The sequence below is a fragment of the Oncorhynchus nerka genome, linkage group LG13, assembly GCF_034236695.1.
Source record: "Oncorhynchus nerka isolate Pitt River linkage group LG13, Oner_Uvic_2.0, whole genome shotgun sequence".
Lineage (NCBI taxonomy): Eukaryota > Metazoa > Chordata > Actinopteri > Salmoniformes > Salmonidae > Oncorhynchus > Oncorhynchus nerka.
Window position 1 is genome coordinate 6,732,840 of NC_088408.1, and position 20,008 is coordinate 6,752,847.

At 44.4% G+C, this 20,008-nt stretch overlaps 1 protein-coding gene across 10 annotated transcripts; it reads left to right on the plus strand.

The window, feature by feature from the left end:
- Positions 1 to 271: 271 nt before the first annotated feature.
- Positions 272 to 19,808, plus strand: zc3h14 (zinc finger CCCH-type containing 14). 10 transcript variants are annotated; one of them, XM_065026155.1, is made up of 18 exons: positions 272 to 469; positions 1,111 to 1,153; positions 1,314 to 1,428; positions 1,588 to 1,985; positions 2,554 to 2,707; positions 2,998 to 3,367; positions 3,619 to 3,812; positions 4,143 to 4,243; positions 4,387 to 4,542; positions 5,498 to 5,581; positions 8,817 to 8,938; positions 10,112 to 10,335; positions 11,870 to 12,090; positions 13,546 to 13,684; positions 13,894 to 14,039; positions 14,681 to 14,760; positions 14,952 to 15,058; positions 19,154 to 19,808. In XM_065026155.1, the coding sequence occupies exons 1-18, from the start codon at positions 434 to 436 to the stop codon at positions 19,155 to 19,157; spliced, it is 2,694 nt and encodes an 897-aa protein (XP_064882227.1). In that variant the 5' UTR covers positions 272 to 433; the 3' UTR covers positions 19,158 to 19,808. The 10 variants fall into 10 exon arrangements, with proteins under 10 accessions (XP_064882227.1, XP_064882232.1, XP_064882229.1 ...); XM_065026160.1 differs by having other exon boundaries at positions 3,001 to 3,367; XM_065026151.1 differs by having other exon boundaries at positions 273 to 469; positions 11,867 to 12,090.
- The last annotated feature ends 200 nt before the right edge of the window (positions 19,809 to 20,008 follow it).

Genomic DNA, 20,008 nt, shown 5'->3' on the forward strand with positions numbered 1-20,008 from the left:
AGATTACAATGAAATGGCTAAATGAATTCCGGACATTAAGGGTCTTCCTCACTGATGTATAATGAGAACGGGACTTCCTCCTCTCGGGATAAAGAGCAGAGGAAACAAATGAAAATAATATCGCGAGTGATTTAGGGATAAAAAAAATGAAGCCTAAGTAATGGTAGCTCATTATTGTATTTTTGTTCTTCTTTTTTCACCCACAATTTTTTAAAAAGCTGAAAAACAGTGGGTTGGGCTGTGCCCGGTCCTTATGCTACCGGAAACGCCACCATCCCACATTGCATTGCGAATGTGTTTGCTATTAGCATTAGCATTTAACATTACAGTGGCGTTAGTGTTTTTGTAGGCAGGACGTGTTGGTTTAGTGAATAATAACCTACTTTTTAAATTAATAACGACTCTTATTGTATTAGGTACAGCACACGCAAACATGGAGATCGGCACAGAGATAAGCAAGAAAATACGGGTGAGGTCATTTCGATGCTAGCTATTCGTCTTATTAACCATCATGTTAGCGTAGCTAACGCTAGCTAGCTCGCTAAACCCATGAGAGAATTTGTACAAATTTACAAGCAACCCAAATAAATATGTCTATTAAGGCACCCAGTACTACATCTCACATGTTGGAAGTCCATAACAGTTCTGAGGTGCCGAATAGGAATTTTGTACATTTTTATTTATTTAGACCTTTTGTTTAGAAGTAACGTTCGCTAACTACATACCGGCGGTAACGGTGGTAAATTGATGATAGCTAACGTTAGTTGCGCTGTAACTCACCAAATATGGAGTTTAACGAACACATTTTGACATTAATGCTTGCAGAGCTGTAGCTTTGGGACACAACATCGGGAGTGTGTAGAATGGGAGTTTGAATCGGAGCTTTATGGCCGAAAAATTGGGTTTCTAATGCACATATACTCGTTCAGTTATGTCTAAATTTTGATATGTCAATGTCCAATATTTCAGTTTATTACTCAAACAGGGGTGGGGAATAGACATTGTTATTGTTTCTACTGCTGATTGCTGCTTTACATTTTCAACCGGTACTGGTACCAAGTAGTTAAGTTGTTTTCTGGCCTAAGACAATATATTGTTATTTTCTCCCAGGCTGCTATCAAGGGGAAGCTTCAAGAACTCGGTGCCTATGTTGGTAAGTGTGAATATTGACATCCGCTTCTGATCTGCAGCAATTAATCTGACTGCTGTTGACATTATATATAAATACAATGATAATATTTCTATGGATCTTGACCATCTACCAAGGGTTCTAGAATATAATACGTTCTTCTGACTGTTCTCTCTCCCCCTAGACGAAGAGTTACCAGACTATATCATGGTGATGGTGGCCAACAAGAAGACTTCCCAGCAGATGTCTGATGACCTGTCCCTCTTCCTCGGCAACAATACCATCAAGTTTACTGTCTGGTACGTATGTAACCAGCTAGGCCTGGTCCCAGATATTCTAAAGTTATTGTCTCGCTGTTTGGCAGCTACAGCAAGTGTCTTGAGTTGAGAGGATTCTTTGGGTGTAACTTTTGTATTTTCTATTTCAATGGTTCTAAGTATGGTGTGTTGTTCTTACAGGTTACATGGAGTCCTGGAGAAGCTGAGGTCTGTGGCAGTAGGTAAGTTCAGGTTACATGGAGTCCTGGAGAAGCTGAGGTCTGTGGCAGTAGGTAAGTTCAGGTTACATGGAGTCCCGGAGAAGCTGAGGTCTGTGGCAGTAGGTAAGTTCAGGTTACATGGAGTCCCGGAGAAGCTGAGGTCTGTGGCAGTAGGTAAGTTCAGGTTACATGGAGTCCCGGAGAAGCTGAGGTCTGTGGCAGTAGGTAAGTTCAGGTTACATGGAGTCCCGGAGAAGCTGAGGTCTGTGGCAGTAGGTAAGTTCAGGTTACATGGAGTCCCGGAGAAGCTGAGGTCTGTGGCAGTAGGTAAGTTCAGGTTACATGGAGTCCTGGAGAAGCTGAGGTCTGTGGCAGTAGGTAAGTTCAGGTTACATGGAGTCCCGGAGAAGCTGAGTTCAGTAGCTAAGTTCCAGTGACCACAAAAGGAGAACCAGCTCCCTAGCTGGAAAAGTCCAAATATACTGTATTGAAGTCTATCATCCTATGTATTTATTTAACCTTTATTTAACTAGGCAAGTAGGTTAAGAACAAATTCTTATTTACAATGACGGCCTACACCGGCCAAACCCGGACGACGCAGGGCCAATTGTGCGCCGCCCTATGGGACTCCCAATCACGACCGGATGTTATGCAGCCTAGATTCGAACCAGGGACTGTAGCCCCTTGCACTGAGATGCAGTGCTTTAGACCGCTGCGCCACTAGATTCCCACCCTAGTGGGAATTGAAAGACCTTGAGTTGTTCGATGCCAAAACAAACAAGCCCTAAGAGAGGAGTGTAACAGTCTTATCAAGGCTAGGAACATCACAACACTATAGCATAAAGTAGTCTAGCTATTTGAATGTGTTGTAGAGCTGTCTTTGACAGTATTCTATCTAGCTCTACCCTTGTATAGCTAAATTGACAATCTCTCTGTGTGTATCAAGAACCCGCGTCCCTGAGGCCTCAGCTGTACTCTGACACTGGCACCTCGTCAGGGAAGAGTGAGTGGAAGGGGGAGGAGTCAAAGGGCCTTGCGGTGTCCAGCTCACGCTCTGATAGGACAGAGGCCCGTGTGTCAAGCTCCGCCCATGAGCACAGGTAAGGTGTTGATTTTCAAACATTGATTAGCTATATATTGAAAAGAAAGGCCATGCCATGCTCACTGAAATCAGCATGGTTCAAGTTGGCTTGGATCATATGAAAGACCCCTAACACATTTATTTCATTCAGAAGTTGCTCCTCAGACGAGACCTCAACACCTACATGTGGATCAATTAATTGACATGAAGCTTCGGCATTTTATTGCAACCAAACAGGGTGAAACAGCCCAGCACACACACACACACTCACACACACACACACACTAACGTCACTATCATTCTGTCCAGAAGGGTCTCCTCAGACAAAACCTCGTCCCGCCTCACCTCCACAGTCAAGCCCCTGATGGACCCTCCCTCCTCTGAGGCCGTCATCGACATCAAGCCTGAGCTAGACGATGACCTCATCGGCGAGGACCCCGTGGACATGGGCGTCCTCCCAGGTCGCCTGCGTGGATCCACCTCCGGAGGGCGGGCATCAGCTCAGATCTACAGGCCGCCCCAGGGCAGGTCCTCCTCGGGGACAGGCAGGTCGGCGGACGCCTATAGGTCCTCAGAGGGGTCCTCGGGGTCACACAGCAGGCAGCAGCACAGCAGCTATCACCTGGACAGTAGGAGCAGCAGAGACAGCAGGACATACAGAGAAGGAGGCAGCAGCAGGGTACAGATTGTTTACTAATTACCTTTATTAAGTCAAGGGCCTTGTTCCAATACAACATAAATACATCCTTCCTCATTGTCTTGACATAATCAGAGATCAAGAAGTGATTTAGATGGGTGAATCCACCGTATTACTTTAATCATTCCAACCAATGAGATCTCTGCTGACTTCAAAGGAAAGAAGGATGCATTTCTTAATCATTTGAAAAGGATCAATCTGTCGCCAACCATCTCTGGTCTTGTTGTCTCCAGCAGCAGCAGGAGGAGGCTTCGAGGAAGCGCAAAGCCCCAGTGGTGAGCTCCGTGGTGCGGGTGAACCAGGCAGCAGACGGGGGTCGAGACAGTGATGATGATGATGAGGAGGAGGATGATGATGAGGAAGATGAAGGATACGGGGTCAAGAACTTGTCCAGCAGAGTGTCCCTGCCTTCCAAACCAGAACGCAAGTAAGGGAACGCGCACACACACACACTCCGTCTACCTCTGCTACTCTCTCCTTTCCACATGTTCATCTACTCTGTATGTTTTGCTTCTTGTTGTGTTGAGCAGCGACTCTTGATTCCAGTTAGTTAAAGTGAACACCTTAGGACAGCAGCAGAACTGGTTTCAACATCCCTCCTTTCACATTACCGCTACACGTTGTTGGGACCCCCAGGGGGTTGTCTGGATGATGGGACCCCCAGGGGGTTGTCCGTGTGTTGGGAGGGGTTGTCTGTGTGATGGGACCCCCCCAGGGGGTTGTCTGTGTGTTGACCCATGTCTCGGTGCGTTTCCAGACCCTCCCTGCCCCCGGCCAAACAAGCCAACAAGAACCTGCTACTGAGGGCTATGTCTGAGGCCCAGATCTCTATCAACAAGACTGCAGCCTACCTACCTAGTACGTAACTCTCTGTCAATCTGCCTTAAAGGAAGAGCACACCTGACTATTAGAAATTACCACCTGTAATGTGTCGTCCTGTTTATCATGATCATTACTGACTAAACTGTCAAAAGGAACTAATTGAACCTGTGTTTCCCCAGTACCACAGAGACAGACGGTTCCGGTGGCACCCAGGACGCGTTCAACCACTGACGAGATGAACGCTGCCATCCAGCTGGTTCAGGAGCACCTCCACGGCCTGGTCCCCAGGGGGCAGTCTTACACCCCCTCAGAGCCTCAGCCCCCCAGGCAGCTAGGTAAATCAGACTCCAAGGCCCAATCCCAAATTACCCCTAATCCCTATGTATTTGTGGAGATCTGAGAGATATGTTCAATGGTGCCGCAGGAGATTGCTGCTGTTTTACGGTCTCCTAACCAATTGTGCTATTGTGTGTTATTTTGTACATTTTTCCGCAACTGTCATTTATGACTGAAAAAAGCTTCTAGATTATAGGACAGCGATTACTCACCTCGTACTGGACAAATATTTTTTTTCTTTAACGAATCAAGACCCGAAGGATTTACTTCAGACACATGACAAGACCCAAACTCCTGTGATTCGCATGAGAAAGAGACGGAGATATCGGGGACGTAGGTTTTGGGGTGCCTTGTAAGGATCCGATGGCAAGTGGGTAATCTGCCATTACCATCGGTCCTATTAGCCAACGTACAATCATTGGATAACAAAATAGAGCTACCATCACAAATATCCTACAAAACGGGACATGAATACCTTTAATATCTTGTGTTTCACCGAGTCGTGGCTGAATTAATACAGCTGGCGGGGTTTACGCTGCATCATGATGGAACAGCCGCCTCCAGGAAGACGAGGGGTGGCGGTTCGTGTATATTTGTAAACAACAGCTGGTGCACGATATCTAAGGAAGTCTCGAGGTTTTGCTCACCCGAGGTAGAGTATCTCATGATAAGCTTTAGACCACACTATTTACCAAGAGTTTTTAAATCTATATTTTTCTTCTATATTTATACTTATATATTGAGTACACTTTTCAAATCCACTCAGCTCTCCGTCTCGGGTTGGAGTTGGAATTGGGCCCCATGACTCCTCATTACAGAAGGAGCATGAATGTTTCAGTGTCACGTGCACTATTACAGTGAAATGCTTTTTCTTTTTTGCAAGCTCCAAATCCAACAATGACATAATCAATATTACTGCATTGTCCTGACTATGACTGTACTGGTCTCTCCCAGTAGTTCAGTCTCGGTCCCTGGCCTCTCGGCTGCAGTTAGACGTGCCAGAAGACAACATGAGAGCGCAGCACAGTGACTATTTAGGTGAGTCTGTCACATCCTAACTAGAAGTCTTTATGGATCCACCAAGGCTCCAGCGGGTTCGGATCCAGAATTCGAAATTATGTCACGGGTCTGGGTCGGCTCTGATATGATCAAATAAAATGTTATTTGTGGCGTAGGCGTATTTTGCAGATTAAATGCTGATGTTTCTATATAGCTCTGTCAGCAGTAATGCCAAACAAAACAATACACACAAATTCCCCAAAATAAAGACGTTTAAGAAATATCAGAACGAGCTAATGTCCGAGTCTGGACTGTACTGAACTAAAATATAAAAATGTTGCCACAACATGTAAAGTGTTGGTTTCATGAGCTGAAATTAATTAAATTAATTAAAATTAAATCCCAGAAATGTTCCAATACGAATGAAAAGCTTATTTCTCTCAAATGTTGTGCACAAATTTGTTTACATCCCTCTTAGTGAACATTTCTCCTTTGCCAAGATAATCCATCCACCTGACAGGTGTGTCATATCAAGAAACTGATTAAACAGCATGATCATTACATAAGTGCACCTTGTGCTGGGGGACAATAAAAGGCCACTCTAAAAAATATGCCGTTTTGCTTATGGTAGAGCAATTAACATTAAATTCTCTGCTAACAGCTCTTGTAGATATTCCTGCAGTCAGCATGCCAATTGCACGCTCCCTCAACTTGTTTTAGTGGCCTTTTTTTGTCAGTATTCAGGCCCCTTCACTTTTTTCCACATTTTGTTACGTTAAAGCCTAAAATGTATTAAATAGTTTTTTTCCCTCTTTTTTTTTTCTCCCACACAATATATATCAAACTATATATCAATATATATCATACTATACATTACATTTGGAAAGTATTCAGACCCCTTGACTTTTCCCACATTTTGTTACGTTACAGCCTTAATCTAAAATGGATGAAAAAAATAATTTTTGAAATCTCATCAATCTATACACAATACCCCGTAATGACAAAGCAAAAACAGATTTTTAGAAATGTTTGTAGATTTGAAAAACTATGACATTTACATAAGTATTCAGACCTTTTACTTTGTTGAAGTACCTTTGGCAGTGATTACAGCCTCGAGTGTTCTTGGGTATTACACTACAAGCTTGGCATACCTGTATTTTGGGAGTTTCTCCCATTCTCGACAGATCCTCTCAAGCTCTGTCAGATCGGATGGGGAGTGTTGCTGCATAGCTATTTTCAGGTCTCTCCAGAGATGTTCGATCAGGTTCAAGTCCGGGCTCTGGCTCGGCAACTCAGACATTCAGAAACTTGTCCTGATATCACTCCTGCGTTGTCTTTGCTGTGTGCTTAGGGCATAGTCTTGTTGGAAGGTGAGTCTTTGCCCTCTGGAGCAGGTTTTCATCAATGATCTCTGTACTTTGCTCCGTTCATCTTGCCCTCTATTCTGACTCGTCTCCCAGTCCCTGCTGCTGAAAAACATCCCACAGCATGATGCTGCCACCACCATGCTTCATCGTAGGGATGGTATTGGCCAGGAGATGAGCTGTGCCTGGTTTCCTCCAGACGTGATGCTTGGCATTCAGGCCAAAGATTTCAATCTTGGTTTCACCAGACCGGAGAATCTTGTTTCTCATGGTCTGAATCCTTTAGGTGCCTTTTGGCAAATTCCAAGTGGGCTGTCATATGCCTTTTTAATGAGGAGTGGCTTTCGTCTTGCCACTTTACCATAAAGGCCTGATTTGTGGAGTGCTGCAGAGATGGTTTTTTTTTTCTGGAAGGTTCTCCCATCTTCAGAGGAACTCTGGAGCTTTGTCAGAATGACCATTGGGTTCTTGGTCACCTCCCTGACCAAGGCCCTTCTCCCCCGATTGCTCAGTTTGGTCGGGCAGCCAGCTCTAGGAAGTCTTGGTGGTTCCAAACTTCTTCCTTTTAAGAAAGATGGATTGGATTCCACGGTGTTCTTGGGGATCTTCAATGTTGCAGAAATGTTTTTGTACCCTTCCCCAGATCTGTGCCTCGATTACAATCCTGTCTCGGAGCTCTACGAACAATTCCTTCGACCTCATGGTTTGGTTTTTGTGCTGACTTCCACTGTCAACTGTGCAATGGAAACAGGATGCACAATATAGCCCAATATCAATTCTCATTACATAGGGTCTGAATATTTATGTAATTAAGCTATTTCTATTTTTTTTTATTTTTCGGACATTTTCAAAAAAAATCGTAGCCTGTTTTCGCTTTGTCATTATGGGGTAATTGTGTGTAGATTGAGGACTGTTTTGCCCAACATTGAGTGATTAGTGCGTTTTGAGGGTGGTTCGATTATAAAATAATTCAAAATAAATGATGGGTTTATATACTTTTACATTTGTTTTAATATTACATAGATTGAAATTATAACATTTATTTTTAGAGGTTTTTTTTTAATTGAAAAGCCAAAAATAGTGAACCTTCATTTGCCAAAATATTCTGTTGTCTCTGTCCAGGTCCACATTGGGTAGACATCAATGGAAAAAAAATCATTAAATATAATCAAATGTTTTAATTTGTGTATATTACTTTAGTTTTTCTATCGTTTACTTTTATTATTTTTCATCCTTAAATTCTTTTCGTTTCTCCTCAGGAAGTATCAGCCGGCCAGACAACGTTCTCTCACTGTACTGTCTTTAGTCATCCTATTTAGATAGACAGCATGTTTAGGCAGGATAGCCTGACGAAATAATTTGACTAGTTCTTCAAAACTTTTAAAAAAACTCTCTCTCCCTTTCTCTCTCCGTGTTGTGTACATTCGTCTCTCATACGACCTGCGTGTATCTAACTTAAAGTAGCAGGCATAAAAGTGTATCAATCTCTGTCCGAGCTGGAAAGAACAGGCACGATTGATTAGGGTCATTGCAGTTAATTACCACGTTTCTGCGCTGTGAACTAGGTTGAATATTTGCTTCATGAAAAGTACAACTACCTTCAGCCCAGCGTCCCACATAGTTCGTGATTCGATTTCTCTCATGAATGATTTGATTTCTCTCTAGAAAAAAACGGCACGTTGGGCTCACAACAAATAACAACTAAATGGAATTCAAGTAATGTAGCTGACGTCTTGTCAATTAGTTGTTTTTAATAACAAACACGCAAACATTTACCTACATTTTGGTTAATCGCTCACCGCTACTAACACACTGGAGAGTAGGACTGTTTAACTCCAGACCAACAGCCTCACGTCTGACTTTGTGATTGAACTAACAGAATATTGGTGTCTCACGTCGTCCTTGTGTAGCTCTGGAAGTGGCCGAGGGGAGTGTCCTGAAGCCGTTTGACACACGCTCCTTCATCGTGAGGAGGCCTGAACTGGAGGAGGAGCTGGTTCCTGTCCGGAACAGACTGGGACAACTGGACAGGGTGATGATGATGATCATAACGAATTGTCTCCATTAACCCCCCCATGTCAGCATGGAAATACATTCAGACAGGCTGAATTCTAAGCTGTTGGGGGCGGGAGGGGTTCTACTAGGCTAACATGTGGAATTGTTTTAAGATGGTCATATGGAATTGTTTTAAGATGGTCGTGTGGAATTGTTTTAAGATGGTCGCATGGAATTGTTTTAAGATGGTCATGTGGAATTGTTTAAAGATGGTCATGTGGAATTGTTTAAAGATGGTCATGTGGAATTGTTTAAAGATGGTTATATGGAATTGTTTTAAGATGGCCATACCATAGATCATTTAGCTATTTGATTTAGTATTTTAGGACCCTTTTAGGTATTTAATTTTTATTTTATTTACCCAGGTAGGCCAGTTGAGAACAAGTTCTCATTTACAATTGTTGTACTTTATTGCTTGAACAATTATAGAATTTGGCCTTTACTACTATAGACCAGAGAAACGCATTGAATAACAAAACAAACAATTCATCATAAGGTTTTGAAGTGTCTGTCCTGAATCTAGGACCGGGGTATTCAACTCTGACCCTGTGAGGTCCGGAGCCTGCTTCTTTACTCTTCTACCTGATTTATTGATTGCAGACACCTGGTGTCCCAGGTCTAAATCAGGCCCAGATTTAGAGGGGCAACCACCCACCTGGTGTCCCAGGTCTAAATCAGGCCCAGATTTAGAGGGGCAACCACCCACCTGGTGTCCCAGGTCTAAATCAGGCCCAGATTTAGAGGGGCAACCACCCACCTGGTGTCCCAGGTCTAAATCAGGCCCAGATTTAGAGGGGCAACCACCCACCTGGTGTCCCAGGTCTAAATCAGGCCCAGATTTAGAGGGGCAACCACCCACCTGGTGTCCCAGGTCTAAATCAGGCCCAGATTTAGAGGGGCAACCACCCACCTGGTGTCGAGAGCAAAATGGAGAACACCCTCATGTTCGTGAGTCATCTTTCCATAGAGGGGTCATATTTAGTTTGTTGGTCAAAGGGTTTTTGTGAGACCTAGGCAGATGGATTGAGACATGAAGATACACGTAACCCCTCTATTGTGATCTCATAGAGTAAACGACTGTATTTTTAAAAGTCATTGAGTATAACACAATCCAACCTGAATATCTTATTTTCCATTGTGATCCTGTTAGGTGCCTATGACGAGTAGGCTGGGGTTAGAGGAGATGCCACCTCCTATGAGGAGTGGACTGGAGGAAGTGGCACCTCCTATGAGGAGTAGACTGGGACTGGAGGAAGTGGCACCTCCTATGAGGAGCAGACGGGAGGAGACCACCGTGCCTATGAGGAGCAGGCTGGGAGCCATGGTCAAGGAGGAGATCCAGCCAGCTACTCCACGCATGGTGCAGCCAGCCAGGTACATCATAGTGACTACCCTCTTCGTGACTCAGTGTGTGCTGCCCTCTTAGTGACTCATAGTGGCTGCCCTCTTAGTGACTCATAGTGGCTGCCCTCTTCGTGACTCATAGTGGCTGCCCTCTTAGTGACTCATAGTGGCTGCCCTCTTAGTGACTCATAGTGGCTGCCCTCTTAGTGACTCATAGTGGCTGCCCTCTTAGTGACTCATAGTGGCTGCCCTCTTAGTGACTCATAGTGGCTGCCCTCTTAGTGACTCATAGTGGCTGCCCTCTTAGTGACTCATAGTGGCTGCCCTCTTAGTGACTCATAGTGGCTGCCCTCTTAGTGACTCGTAGTGGCTGCCCTCTTAGTGACTCGTAGTGGCTGCCCTCTTAGTGACTCGTAGTGGCTGCCCTCTTAGTGACTCGTAGTGGCTGCCCTCTTAGTGACTCGTAGTGGCTGCCCTCTTAGTGACTCGTAGTGGCTGCCCTCTTAGTGACTCGTAGTGGCTGCCCTCTTAGTGACTCGTAGTGGGCTGCCCTCTTAGTGACTCGTAGTGTGCTGCCCTCTTAGTGACTCGTAGTGGCTGCCCTCTTAGTGACTCGTAGTGGCTGCCCTCTTAGTGACTCGTAGTGGCTGCCCTCTTAGTGACTCGTAGTGGCTGCCCTCTTAGTGACTCGTAGTGGGCTGCCCTCTTAGTGACTCGTAGTGTGCTGCCCTCTTAGTGACTCGTAGTGGCTGCCCTATATTTTCTTTATACGTTGTTGTTGTTGCAGCAGGGTTCTAGCATGGCTCACTGAAAACAAGCTAAGTAAACAAAACTGTCATAATGCTTTTCTGTCTGTCTGTTCCTCCCTCTCTCCTCTGCCTCCCTCCCTCTCTCCTCTGCCTCCCTCCCTCCCTCTCTCCTCTGCCTCCCTCCCTCTCTCCTCTGCCTCCCTCCCTCTCTCCTCTGCCTCCCTCCCTCTCTCCTCTGCCTCCCTCCCTCTCTCCTCTGCCTCCCTCTCTCCTCTGCCTCCCTCTCCTCTCTCCTCTGCCTCCCTCTCTCCTCTGCCTCCCTCTCCTCTCTCCTCTGCCTCCCTCCCTCTCCTCTGCCTCCCTCCCTCTCCTCTGCCTCCCTCCCTCTCCTCTGCCTCCCTCCCTCTCCTCTCTCCTCTGCCTGCCTCTCTCCTCTGCCTGCCTCTCTCCTCTGCCTGCCTCTCTCCTCTGCCTCCCTCTCTCCTCTGCCTCCCTCTCTCCTCTGCCTCCCTCTCTCCTCTGCCTCCCTCTCTCCTCTGCCTCCCTCTCTCCTCTGCCTCCCTCTCTCCTCTGCCTGCCTCTCTCCTCTGCCTGCCTCTGCCTCCCTCTCTCTCTCTCTCCTCTGCCTCCCTCCCTCTCTCTCTCCTCTGCCTCCCTCCCTCTCTCTCTCCTCTGCCTCCCTCCCTCTCTCTCTCCTCTGCCTCCCTCCCTCTCTCTCTCCTCTGCCTCCCTCCCTCTCTCTCTCCTCTGCCTGCCTCCCTCTCTCTCTCCTCTGCCTGCCTCCCTCCCTCTCTCCTCTGCCTCCCTCCTAGCAGTGAGAAGGCTGAAGCCACGGGGTCAGCCAGTCCTAAGTTCATTGTGACCCTGGATGGGGTTCCTAGCCCCCTGGGTAACCTAGGAGACTGTGACATGGAAGCGGATGACAGTTATCCTAAACCAGCCAAGACCACCATGCCTGACCCCTCCATCCACCTCGGAACAAAACCCAAACTCAGCATCCACCACAGACTGCAGGGGGAACCACAATACCCTGATGGTAAAGGGATTGAATTATTTATTGGCAAAATGGTTATAAATAAAATGAATTATTTTTGCTTCTATAATTAGTATTAGGGTGTTTATTTTTTATTTACCTTTATTTAACTAGGCAAGTCAGTTAAGAACAAATTCTTATTTTCAATGACGGCCTAGGAACAGTGGGTTAACTGCCTGTTCAGGGGCAGAACGATTAGTACCTTGTCAGCTCGGGAATTTGAACTTGCAACCTTCCGGTTACTAGTCCAACGCTCTAACCACTAGGCTACCTGCCGCCCCGGGTGTGAGCCTTGACACTCGGGTATTACAATTGTGAAGGCTTTTTCAATGGTTAAGCACCTCCACTTGTCAGCACTTGTCATTATTACTAGTGACTGATCATAACAGCTGAGGCTACCACACCAGATGATGTTCTGATTGGCTGTCTCTGTACAACAGCTGAGGCTACCACACCAGATGTTGTTCTGATTGGCTGTCTCTGTACAACAGCTGAGGCTACCACACCAGATGTTGTTCTGATTGGCTGTCTCTGTACAACAGCTGAGGCTACCACACCAGATGATGTTCTGATTGGCTGTCTCTGTATAACAGCTGAGGCTACCACACCAGATGTTGTTCTGATTGGCTGTCTCTGTACAACAGCTGAGGCTACCACACCAGATGTTGTTCTGATTGGCTGTCTCTGTACAACAGCTGAGGCTACCACACCAGATGTTGTTCTGATTGGCTGTCTCTGTATAACAGCTGAGGCTACCACACCAGATGTTGTTCTGATTGGCTGTCTCTGTACAACAGCTGAGGCTACCACACCAGATGTTGTTCTGATTGGCTGTCTCTGTATAACAGCTGAGGCTACCACACCAGATGTTGTTCTGATTGGCTGTCTCTGTACAACAGCTGAGGCTACCACACCAGATGTTGTTCTGATTGGCTGTCTCTGTACAACAGCTGAGGCTACCACACCAGATGTTGTTCTGATTGGCTGTCTCTGTACAACAGCTGAGGCTACCACACCAGATGATGTTCTGATTGGCTGTCTCTGTACAACAGCTGAGGCTACCACACCAGATGATGTTCTGATTGGCTGTCTCTGTACAACAGCTGAGGCTATAGCTCCTCTAGGGTTTCAACGTTGTCTTAAGTGACCAGTTTTCTGAGCTAGTCTGTGACCTGACTGGGGATGTTCACTGGTCACTACTGTCAATGTCAGCGACCAAACTACAAGAAATCTGTATTTTATTTTATTTTCAATGGAAAGAGATTCTGGTGAGGTAAGGAGACTTTAGGCTGACCAAGGTTCTCACTAGACAGCTTTGACACTGCTGTATAAGGTACGAGTCAATGCTTTTTGTAAGAAACATCGACCTAGTTCTCTGGGTATCTTTCTACAGAGTCATTTCTGGTCTGGAAAGCTGGCCCTCATCTAAACTGTCATCATGTCGTTCCTCGGTTTCAGAGTTAGGGATGGAGACTGAGGAGGAGGAGGAGGAGGCGGGTCCTGTGAAGAGACAGAAGGTTCTGGAGAGGTGTAAGTTCTGGCCCGTCTGTAAGAGTGGAGATGAGTGCGTTTACCACCACCCTACCACTCAGTGCAAGTAAGAACAGCCTGACCCAGATGGGTTTTCCCTTTGAATAAAGACCAATAGGCACCTTGTGAATTGAAAATCAAAACTATGTCTGCATTTTAGTCTGTTTTGTGGAATTGTGGGGTTTTAAACCCTAAAACTACATACATTTATTTAGATTTGTATTGGCTTGACTAATATGTTGTTCCCTCCTCCGTCCCCCTCTCTCTTGTGTCTAGAACTTTCCCCAGCTGTAAGTTTGGGGACAAATGCCTGTTCGTCCATCCTAACTGTAAGTTTGACGGCAAGTGTTCCAAACCAGATTGTCCCTTCACTCACGTCAGCCGCAGAGGACCTGCCCCCTACACCCCTCCAGTCAGACCAGGTACAGACACACCCCTTTAAGCCCCTCCCCCTTATGCTGCATTCATGACATGTGGGGGAAACTCAGAAAACAGTACTTGTAAACTGGGTGCAACGAGTCGTGTGCATTCACGTGCTTTGAACCGATTTGAACGCCTATCGCGAATGGCGAACAAGCTGGGTCAACCGTAAACTCAAAGTACCGTTGTCATACTCCTATTCAAATTATAATGTTAAAGACAAAACAACAGATATTTTACCGCAGCATTAGATTTGGATGTTTTGTATATATGTTCGTTATTAAATGTGTAAATATTATCAGTTGAGATGTTACCACTTTTTTTGATGTCTTTTACCTTTGTCTGTATCTAACAGCAGTGTTTTAATGGGTGTTGGTTTAATTACAGTGTCTCCAGTCCAGACCAGCAGTGTTTTAATGGGTGTTGGTTTAATTACAGTGTCTCCAGTCCAGACCAGCAGTGTTTTAATGGGTGTTGGTTTAATTACAGTGCCTCCAGTCCAGACCAGCAGTGTTTTAATGGGTGTTAGTTTAATTACAGTGTCTCCAGTCCAGACCAGCAGTGTTTTAATGGGGTGTTGGTTTAATTACAGTGCCTCCAGTCCAGACCAGCAGTGTTTTAATGGGTGTTGGTTTAATTACAGTGCCTCCAGTCCAGACCAGCAGCGTTTGTCGTTTCTTCCCAGAGTGTAAGAAGATGGACTGTCTCTTCTACCACCCCAAGGTCAGAACAATACTCTACAACCATGAGGTTGAAAGGAGTTTGTCCTCAAATACCTGTTTTTGAGCTGTCTGTTATACAATCTTACATTAGACACTAGTAAGGAAATAAGGAATGTCTTGAGTGCTGATCAAAATGTTGCTGTATCAACTTCAAGATGACGTTTTGAAGACTGGTTTCTTGTCTCTCGTCAGCCTTGTCGGTTTGGAGCCCAGTGTAAACGTACTGGCTGCACCTTCTACCACCCCACTGCCTCGGTCCCTCCCAGACACGCCCTCAAGTGGACCAAGGCCCAGAGCAGGTAACCAGGCATTACATACCTAGAACAGGTAACCAAGCATTACATAACTAGTATTACCTACCCAGAACAGGTAACCAAGCATTACATACACAGTATGACCTACCCAGAACAGGTAACCAAGCATTACATACACAGTATTACCTACCCAGAGCAGGTAACCTAGTATTACCTACCCAGTATTACCTACCCAGAGCAGGTAACCTACCCAGAGCAGGTAACCAAGCATTACATACCAGTATTACATTTACATTTAAGTCATTTACATACACAGTATTACCTACCATTACAGGTAACCAAGGCCTACCCAGAACAGGTAACCAGGCAATACATACCAGAGCAGGTAACCAGGCATTACATACACAGTATTACCTACCCAGAACAGGTAACCAAGCATTACCTACCCAGAGCAGGTAACCAAGCATTACATACACAGTATTACCTACCCAGAGCAGGTAACCAAGCATTACATACACAGTATTACCTACCCAGAGCAGGTAACCAAGCATTACATACACAGTATTACATTTACATTTAAGTCATTTAGCAGACGCTCTTATCCAGAGCGACTTACAAGTTATTACCTACCCAGAGCAGGTAACCAGGCATTACATACCTAGTATTACCTACCCAGAACAGGTAACCAGGCATTACATAACTAGTATTACCTACCCAGAACAGGTAACCAAGCATTACATAACTAGTATTACCTACCCAGAACAGGTAACCTAGTATTACCTACCCAGAACAGGTAACCAAGCATTACATAACTAGTATTACCTACCCAGAACCGGTAACCAGGCATTACATACCTAGAACAGGTAACCAGGCATTACATAACTAGTATTACCTACCCAGAACAGGTAACCAGGCATTACATAACTAGTATTACCTACCCAGAACAGGTAACCAGGCATTACATAACTAGTATTACCTACCCAGAACAGGTAACCAAGCATTACATAACTAGTATTACCTACCCAGAACAGGTAACCTAGTATTACCTACCCAGAGCAGGTAACCAGGCATTACATACCTAGTATTACCTACCCAGAACAGGTAACCAGGCATTACATAACTAGTATTACCTACCCAGAACAGGTAACCAAGCATTACATAACTAGTATTACCTACCCAGAACAGGTAACCTAGTATTACCTACCCAGAACAGGTAACCAAGCATTACATACACAGTATGACCTACCCAGAGCAGGTAACCAAGCATTACATACACAGTATTACCTACCCAGAACAGGTAACCAGGCAATACATACCTAGAACAGGTAACCAAGCATTACATACCTAGTATTACCTACCCAGAACAGGTAACCAAGCATTACATACCTAGTATTACCTACCCAGAACAGGTAACCAAGCATTACATAACTAGTATTACCTACCCAGAACAGGTAACCAGGCATTACATACCTAGTATTACCTACCCAGAACAGGTAACCAAGCATTACATACCTAGTATTACCTACCCAGAACAGGTAACCAGGCATTACATACCTAGTATTACCTACCTAGAACAGGTAACCAAGCATTACATACCTAGTATTACCTACCCAGAACAGGTAACCAAGCATTACATAACTAGTATTACCTACCCAGAACAGGTAACCAGGCATTACATAACTAGTATTACCTACCCAGAACAGGTAACCAAGCATTACATAACTAGTATTACCTACCCAGAACAGGTAACCAGGCATTACATACCTAGTATTACCTACCCAGAACAGGTAACCAAGCATTAAATAACTAGTATTACCTACCCAGAACAGGTAACCAGGCATTACATACCTAGTATTACCTACCCAGAACAGGTAACCAGGCATTACATACCTAGTATTACCTACCCAGAACAGGTAACCAAGCATTACATAACTAGTATTACCTACCCAGAACTGGTAACCAAGCATTACATAACTAGTATTACCTACCCAGAACAGGTAACCAAGCATTACATAACTAGTATTACCTACCCAGAACAGGTAACCAAGCATTACATAACTAGTATTACCTACCCAGAACCGGTAACCAAGCATTACATACCTAGTATTACCTACCCAGAACAGGTAACCAGGCATTACATAACTAGTATTACCTACCCAGAACAGGTAACCAAGCATTACCTACCCAGAGCAGGTAACCAAGCATTACATACACAGTATTACCTACCCAGAGCAGGTAACCTAGTATTACCTACCCAGAGCAGGTAACCTAGTATTACCTACCCAGAGCAGGTAACCAAGCATTACCTACCCAGAACAGGTAACCAAGCATTACCTACCCAGAGCAGGTAACCAAGCATTACATACCCAGTATTACCTACCCAGAACAGGTAACCAAGCATTACCTACCCAGAGCAGGTAACCAAGCATTACATACACAGTATTACCTACCCAGAACAGGTAACCAAGCATTACCTACCCAGAACAGGTAACCAAGCATTACATAACTAGTATTACCTACCCAGAACAGGTAACCAAGCATTACATAACTAGTATTACCTACCTAGAACAGGTAACCAAGCATTACATACCTAGTATTACCTACCTAGAACAGGTAACCAAGCATTACCTACCCAGAGCAGGTAACCAGGCATTACATACCCAGAACAGGTAACCAAGCATTACATACCTAGTATTACCTACCCAGAACAGGTAACCAAGCATTACCTACCCAGAGCAGGTAACCAAGCATTACATACACAGTATTACCTACCCAGAGCAGGTAACCAGGCATTACATACCTAGTATTACCTACCCAGAACAGGTAACCAAGCATTACATAACTAGTATTACCTACCCAGAACCGGTAACCAGGCATTACATACCTACTATTACCTACCTAGAACAGGTAACCAGGCATTACATAACTAGTATTACATACCCAGAGCAGGTAACCAAGCATTACATACACAGCATTACCTACCCAGAACAGGTAACCAAGCATTACATAACTAGTATTACCTACCCAGAACAGGTAACCAAGCATTACATAACTAGTATTACCTACCCAGAACAGGTAACCAAGCATTACATAACTAGTATTACCTACCCAGAACAGGTAACCAGGCATTACATACCTAGTATTACCTACCCAGAACAGGTAACCAAGCATTAAATAACTAGTATTACCTACCCAGAACAGGTAACCAAGCATTACATAACTAGTATTACCTACCCAGAACAGGTAACCAAGCATTACATAACTAGTATTACCTACCTAGAACAGGTAACCAAGCATTACATACCTAGTATTACCTACCCAGAACAGGTAACCAAGCATTACATAACTAGTATTACCTACCCAGAACAGGTAACCAAGCATTAAATAACTAGTATTACCTACCCAGAACAGGTAACCAAGCATTACATAACTAGTATTACCTACCCAGAACAGGTAACCAAGCATTACATAACTAGTATTACCTACCTAGAACAGGTAACCAAGCATTACATACCTAGTATTACCTACCTAGAACAGGTAACCAAGCATTACATAACTAGTATTACCTACCCAGAACAGGTAACCAGGCATTACATACCTAGTATTACCTACCCAGAACAGGTAACCAAGCATTAAATAACTAGTATTACCTACCCAGAACAGGTAACCAAGCATTACATAACTAGTATTACCTACCCAGAACAGGTAACCAAGCATTACATAACTAGTATTACCTACCTAGAACAGGTAACCAAGCATTACATACCTAGTATTACCTACCTAGAACAGGTAACCAAGCATTACCTACCCAGAGCAGGTAACCAGGCATTACATACCCAGAACAGGTAACCAAGCATTACATACCTAGTATTACCTACCCAGAACAGGTAACCAAGCATTACATACCTAGTATTACCTACCCAGAACAAACTCTACATACTTAACGTTACCTCTCATAACTTCCGTGGTTTTTAAAAGTTCGAACACATGATGTTTCATCATTCATTTGTTATGCAACATCTTTTACTGGTACTCCGAGTCCGATTAACTTTCATGAGACGCCATTTTCAATCTCTGTTTGTCAAACTGTGTCCTATTTGGTCCTAATGCTCTTCTTTATTTTCCTTGTAATCTTCCTAGCTAGACGACAAGAGTACCTGAGACTGACCGAGTCGAGATGATGTGACGCTATAGAACAGGGTTCTCCAACTGGTGGCCCACGGGCTGAATTTGGCCCGCAGGTGATTTTATTTGCCCCGCCCCCCAAAGTTTTCTGAGCAAAATAAAGTGTTTGTTATTGGACATACGACTGTAAAAACACCAGCATTTCAGCTTCAAGTGATTTTCTTTCAACTTTGGGAGTGTGTTCCAAACTATTCCCATGCATAATGGAGAGATTTGTTTGTATACAAATGTAAGCAAAGTTTGAAGTCATTGTTTTAGTCAAATATATCTGTTTGGGCTTCTTGCTGTCAATTTGCAGTCTACAATTTTGTTTTATGTTCCGACCCCCTGAACATCCGTTTAGGAAAATACATTTGCCCCCTTGGCTGAATCTTGTTGATCCCTGTTGTAGAAGATGTGGTTATACTGTTTAGTTATTGTTTTATTCTCTTTACGGTTTAATTATCAACGATCTGGTCGGTCCTTTATTTGATTTTTATTTCATTTTGTGAAACTGACATTTTTTTTTAACCAGACAAAACTTACAGGGTTAAAGTTGTTGTAATGCCCTTTTCTTTTTCTTTTTTTGATAATGTTGAAAGTATATTCAAATAAAATACTCCATGTCAAATTTGCTGGTCCGTGTATTTTCATAACCTCGTCCCCAGGCTCAGTTGAGGGAGAGACCGATCATTACGCTGCTGGGACTGACTGGGTGCCACCGCTTATAACTGTCTGGACCTGCTGTTTCCACACTGAACATCAATCAAATGTATTTTAGGAAGCGTCAGCAGATGTCACCAAGGGCTTATACAGAAATCCAGCCAAAAG

What these genes read in the sequence shown, in the direction of transcription:
- zc3h14 (XM_065026151.1), top strand. Translation starts at nt 434, where the DNA reads ATGGAGATCGGCACAGAGATAAGCAAGAAAATACGG. An exon ending in GACTGCAGCCTACCTACCTA is followed by an intron (nt 4,244 to 4,386) that starts GTACGTAACTCT and finishes GTGTTTCCCCAG; the next exon opens with TACCACAGAGACAGACGGTT. An exon ending in CACCCTACCACTCAGTGCAA is followed by an intron (nt 13,685 to 13,893) that starts GTAAGAACAGCC and finishes TCTTGTGTCTAG; the next exon opens with AACTTTCCCCAGCTGTAAGT.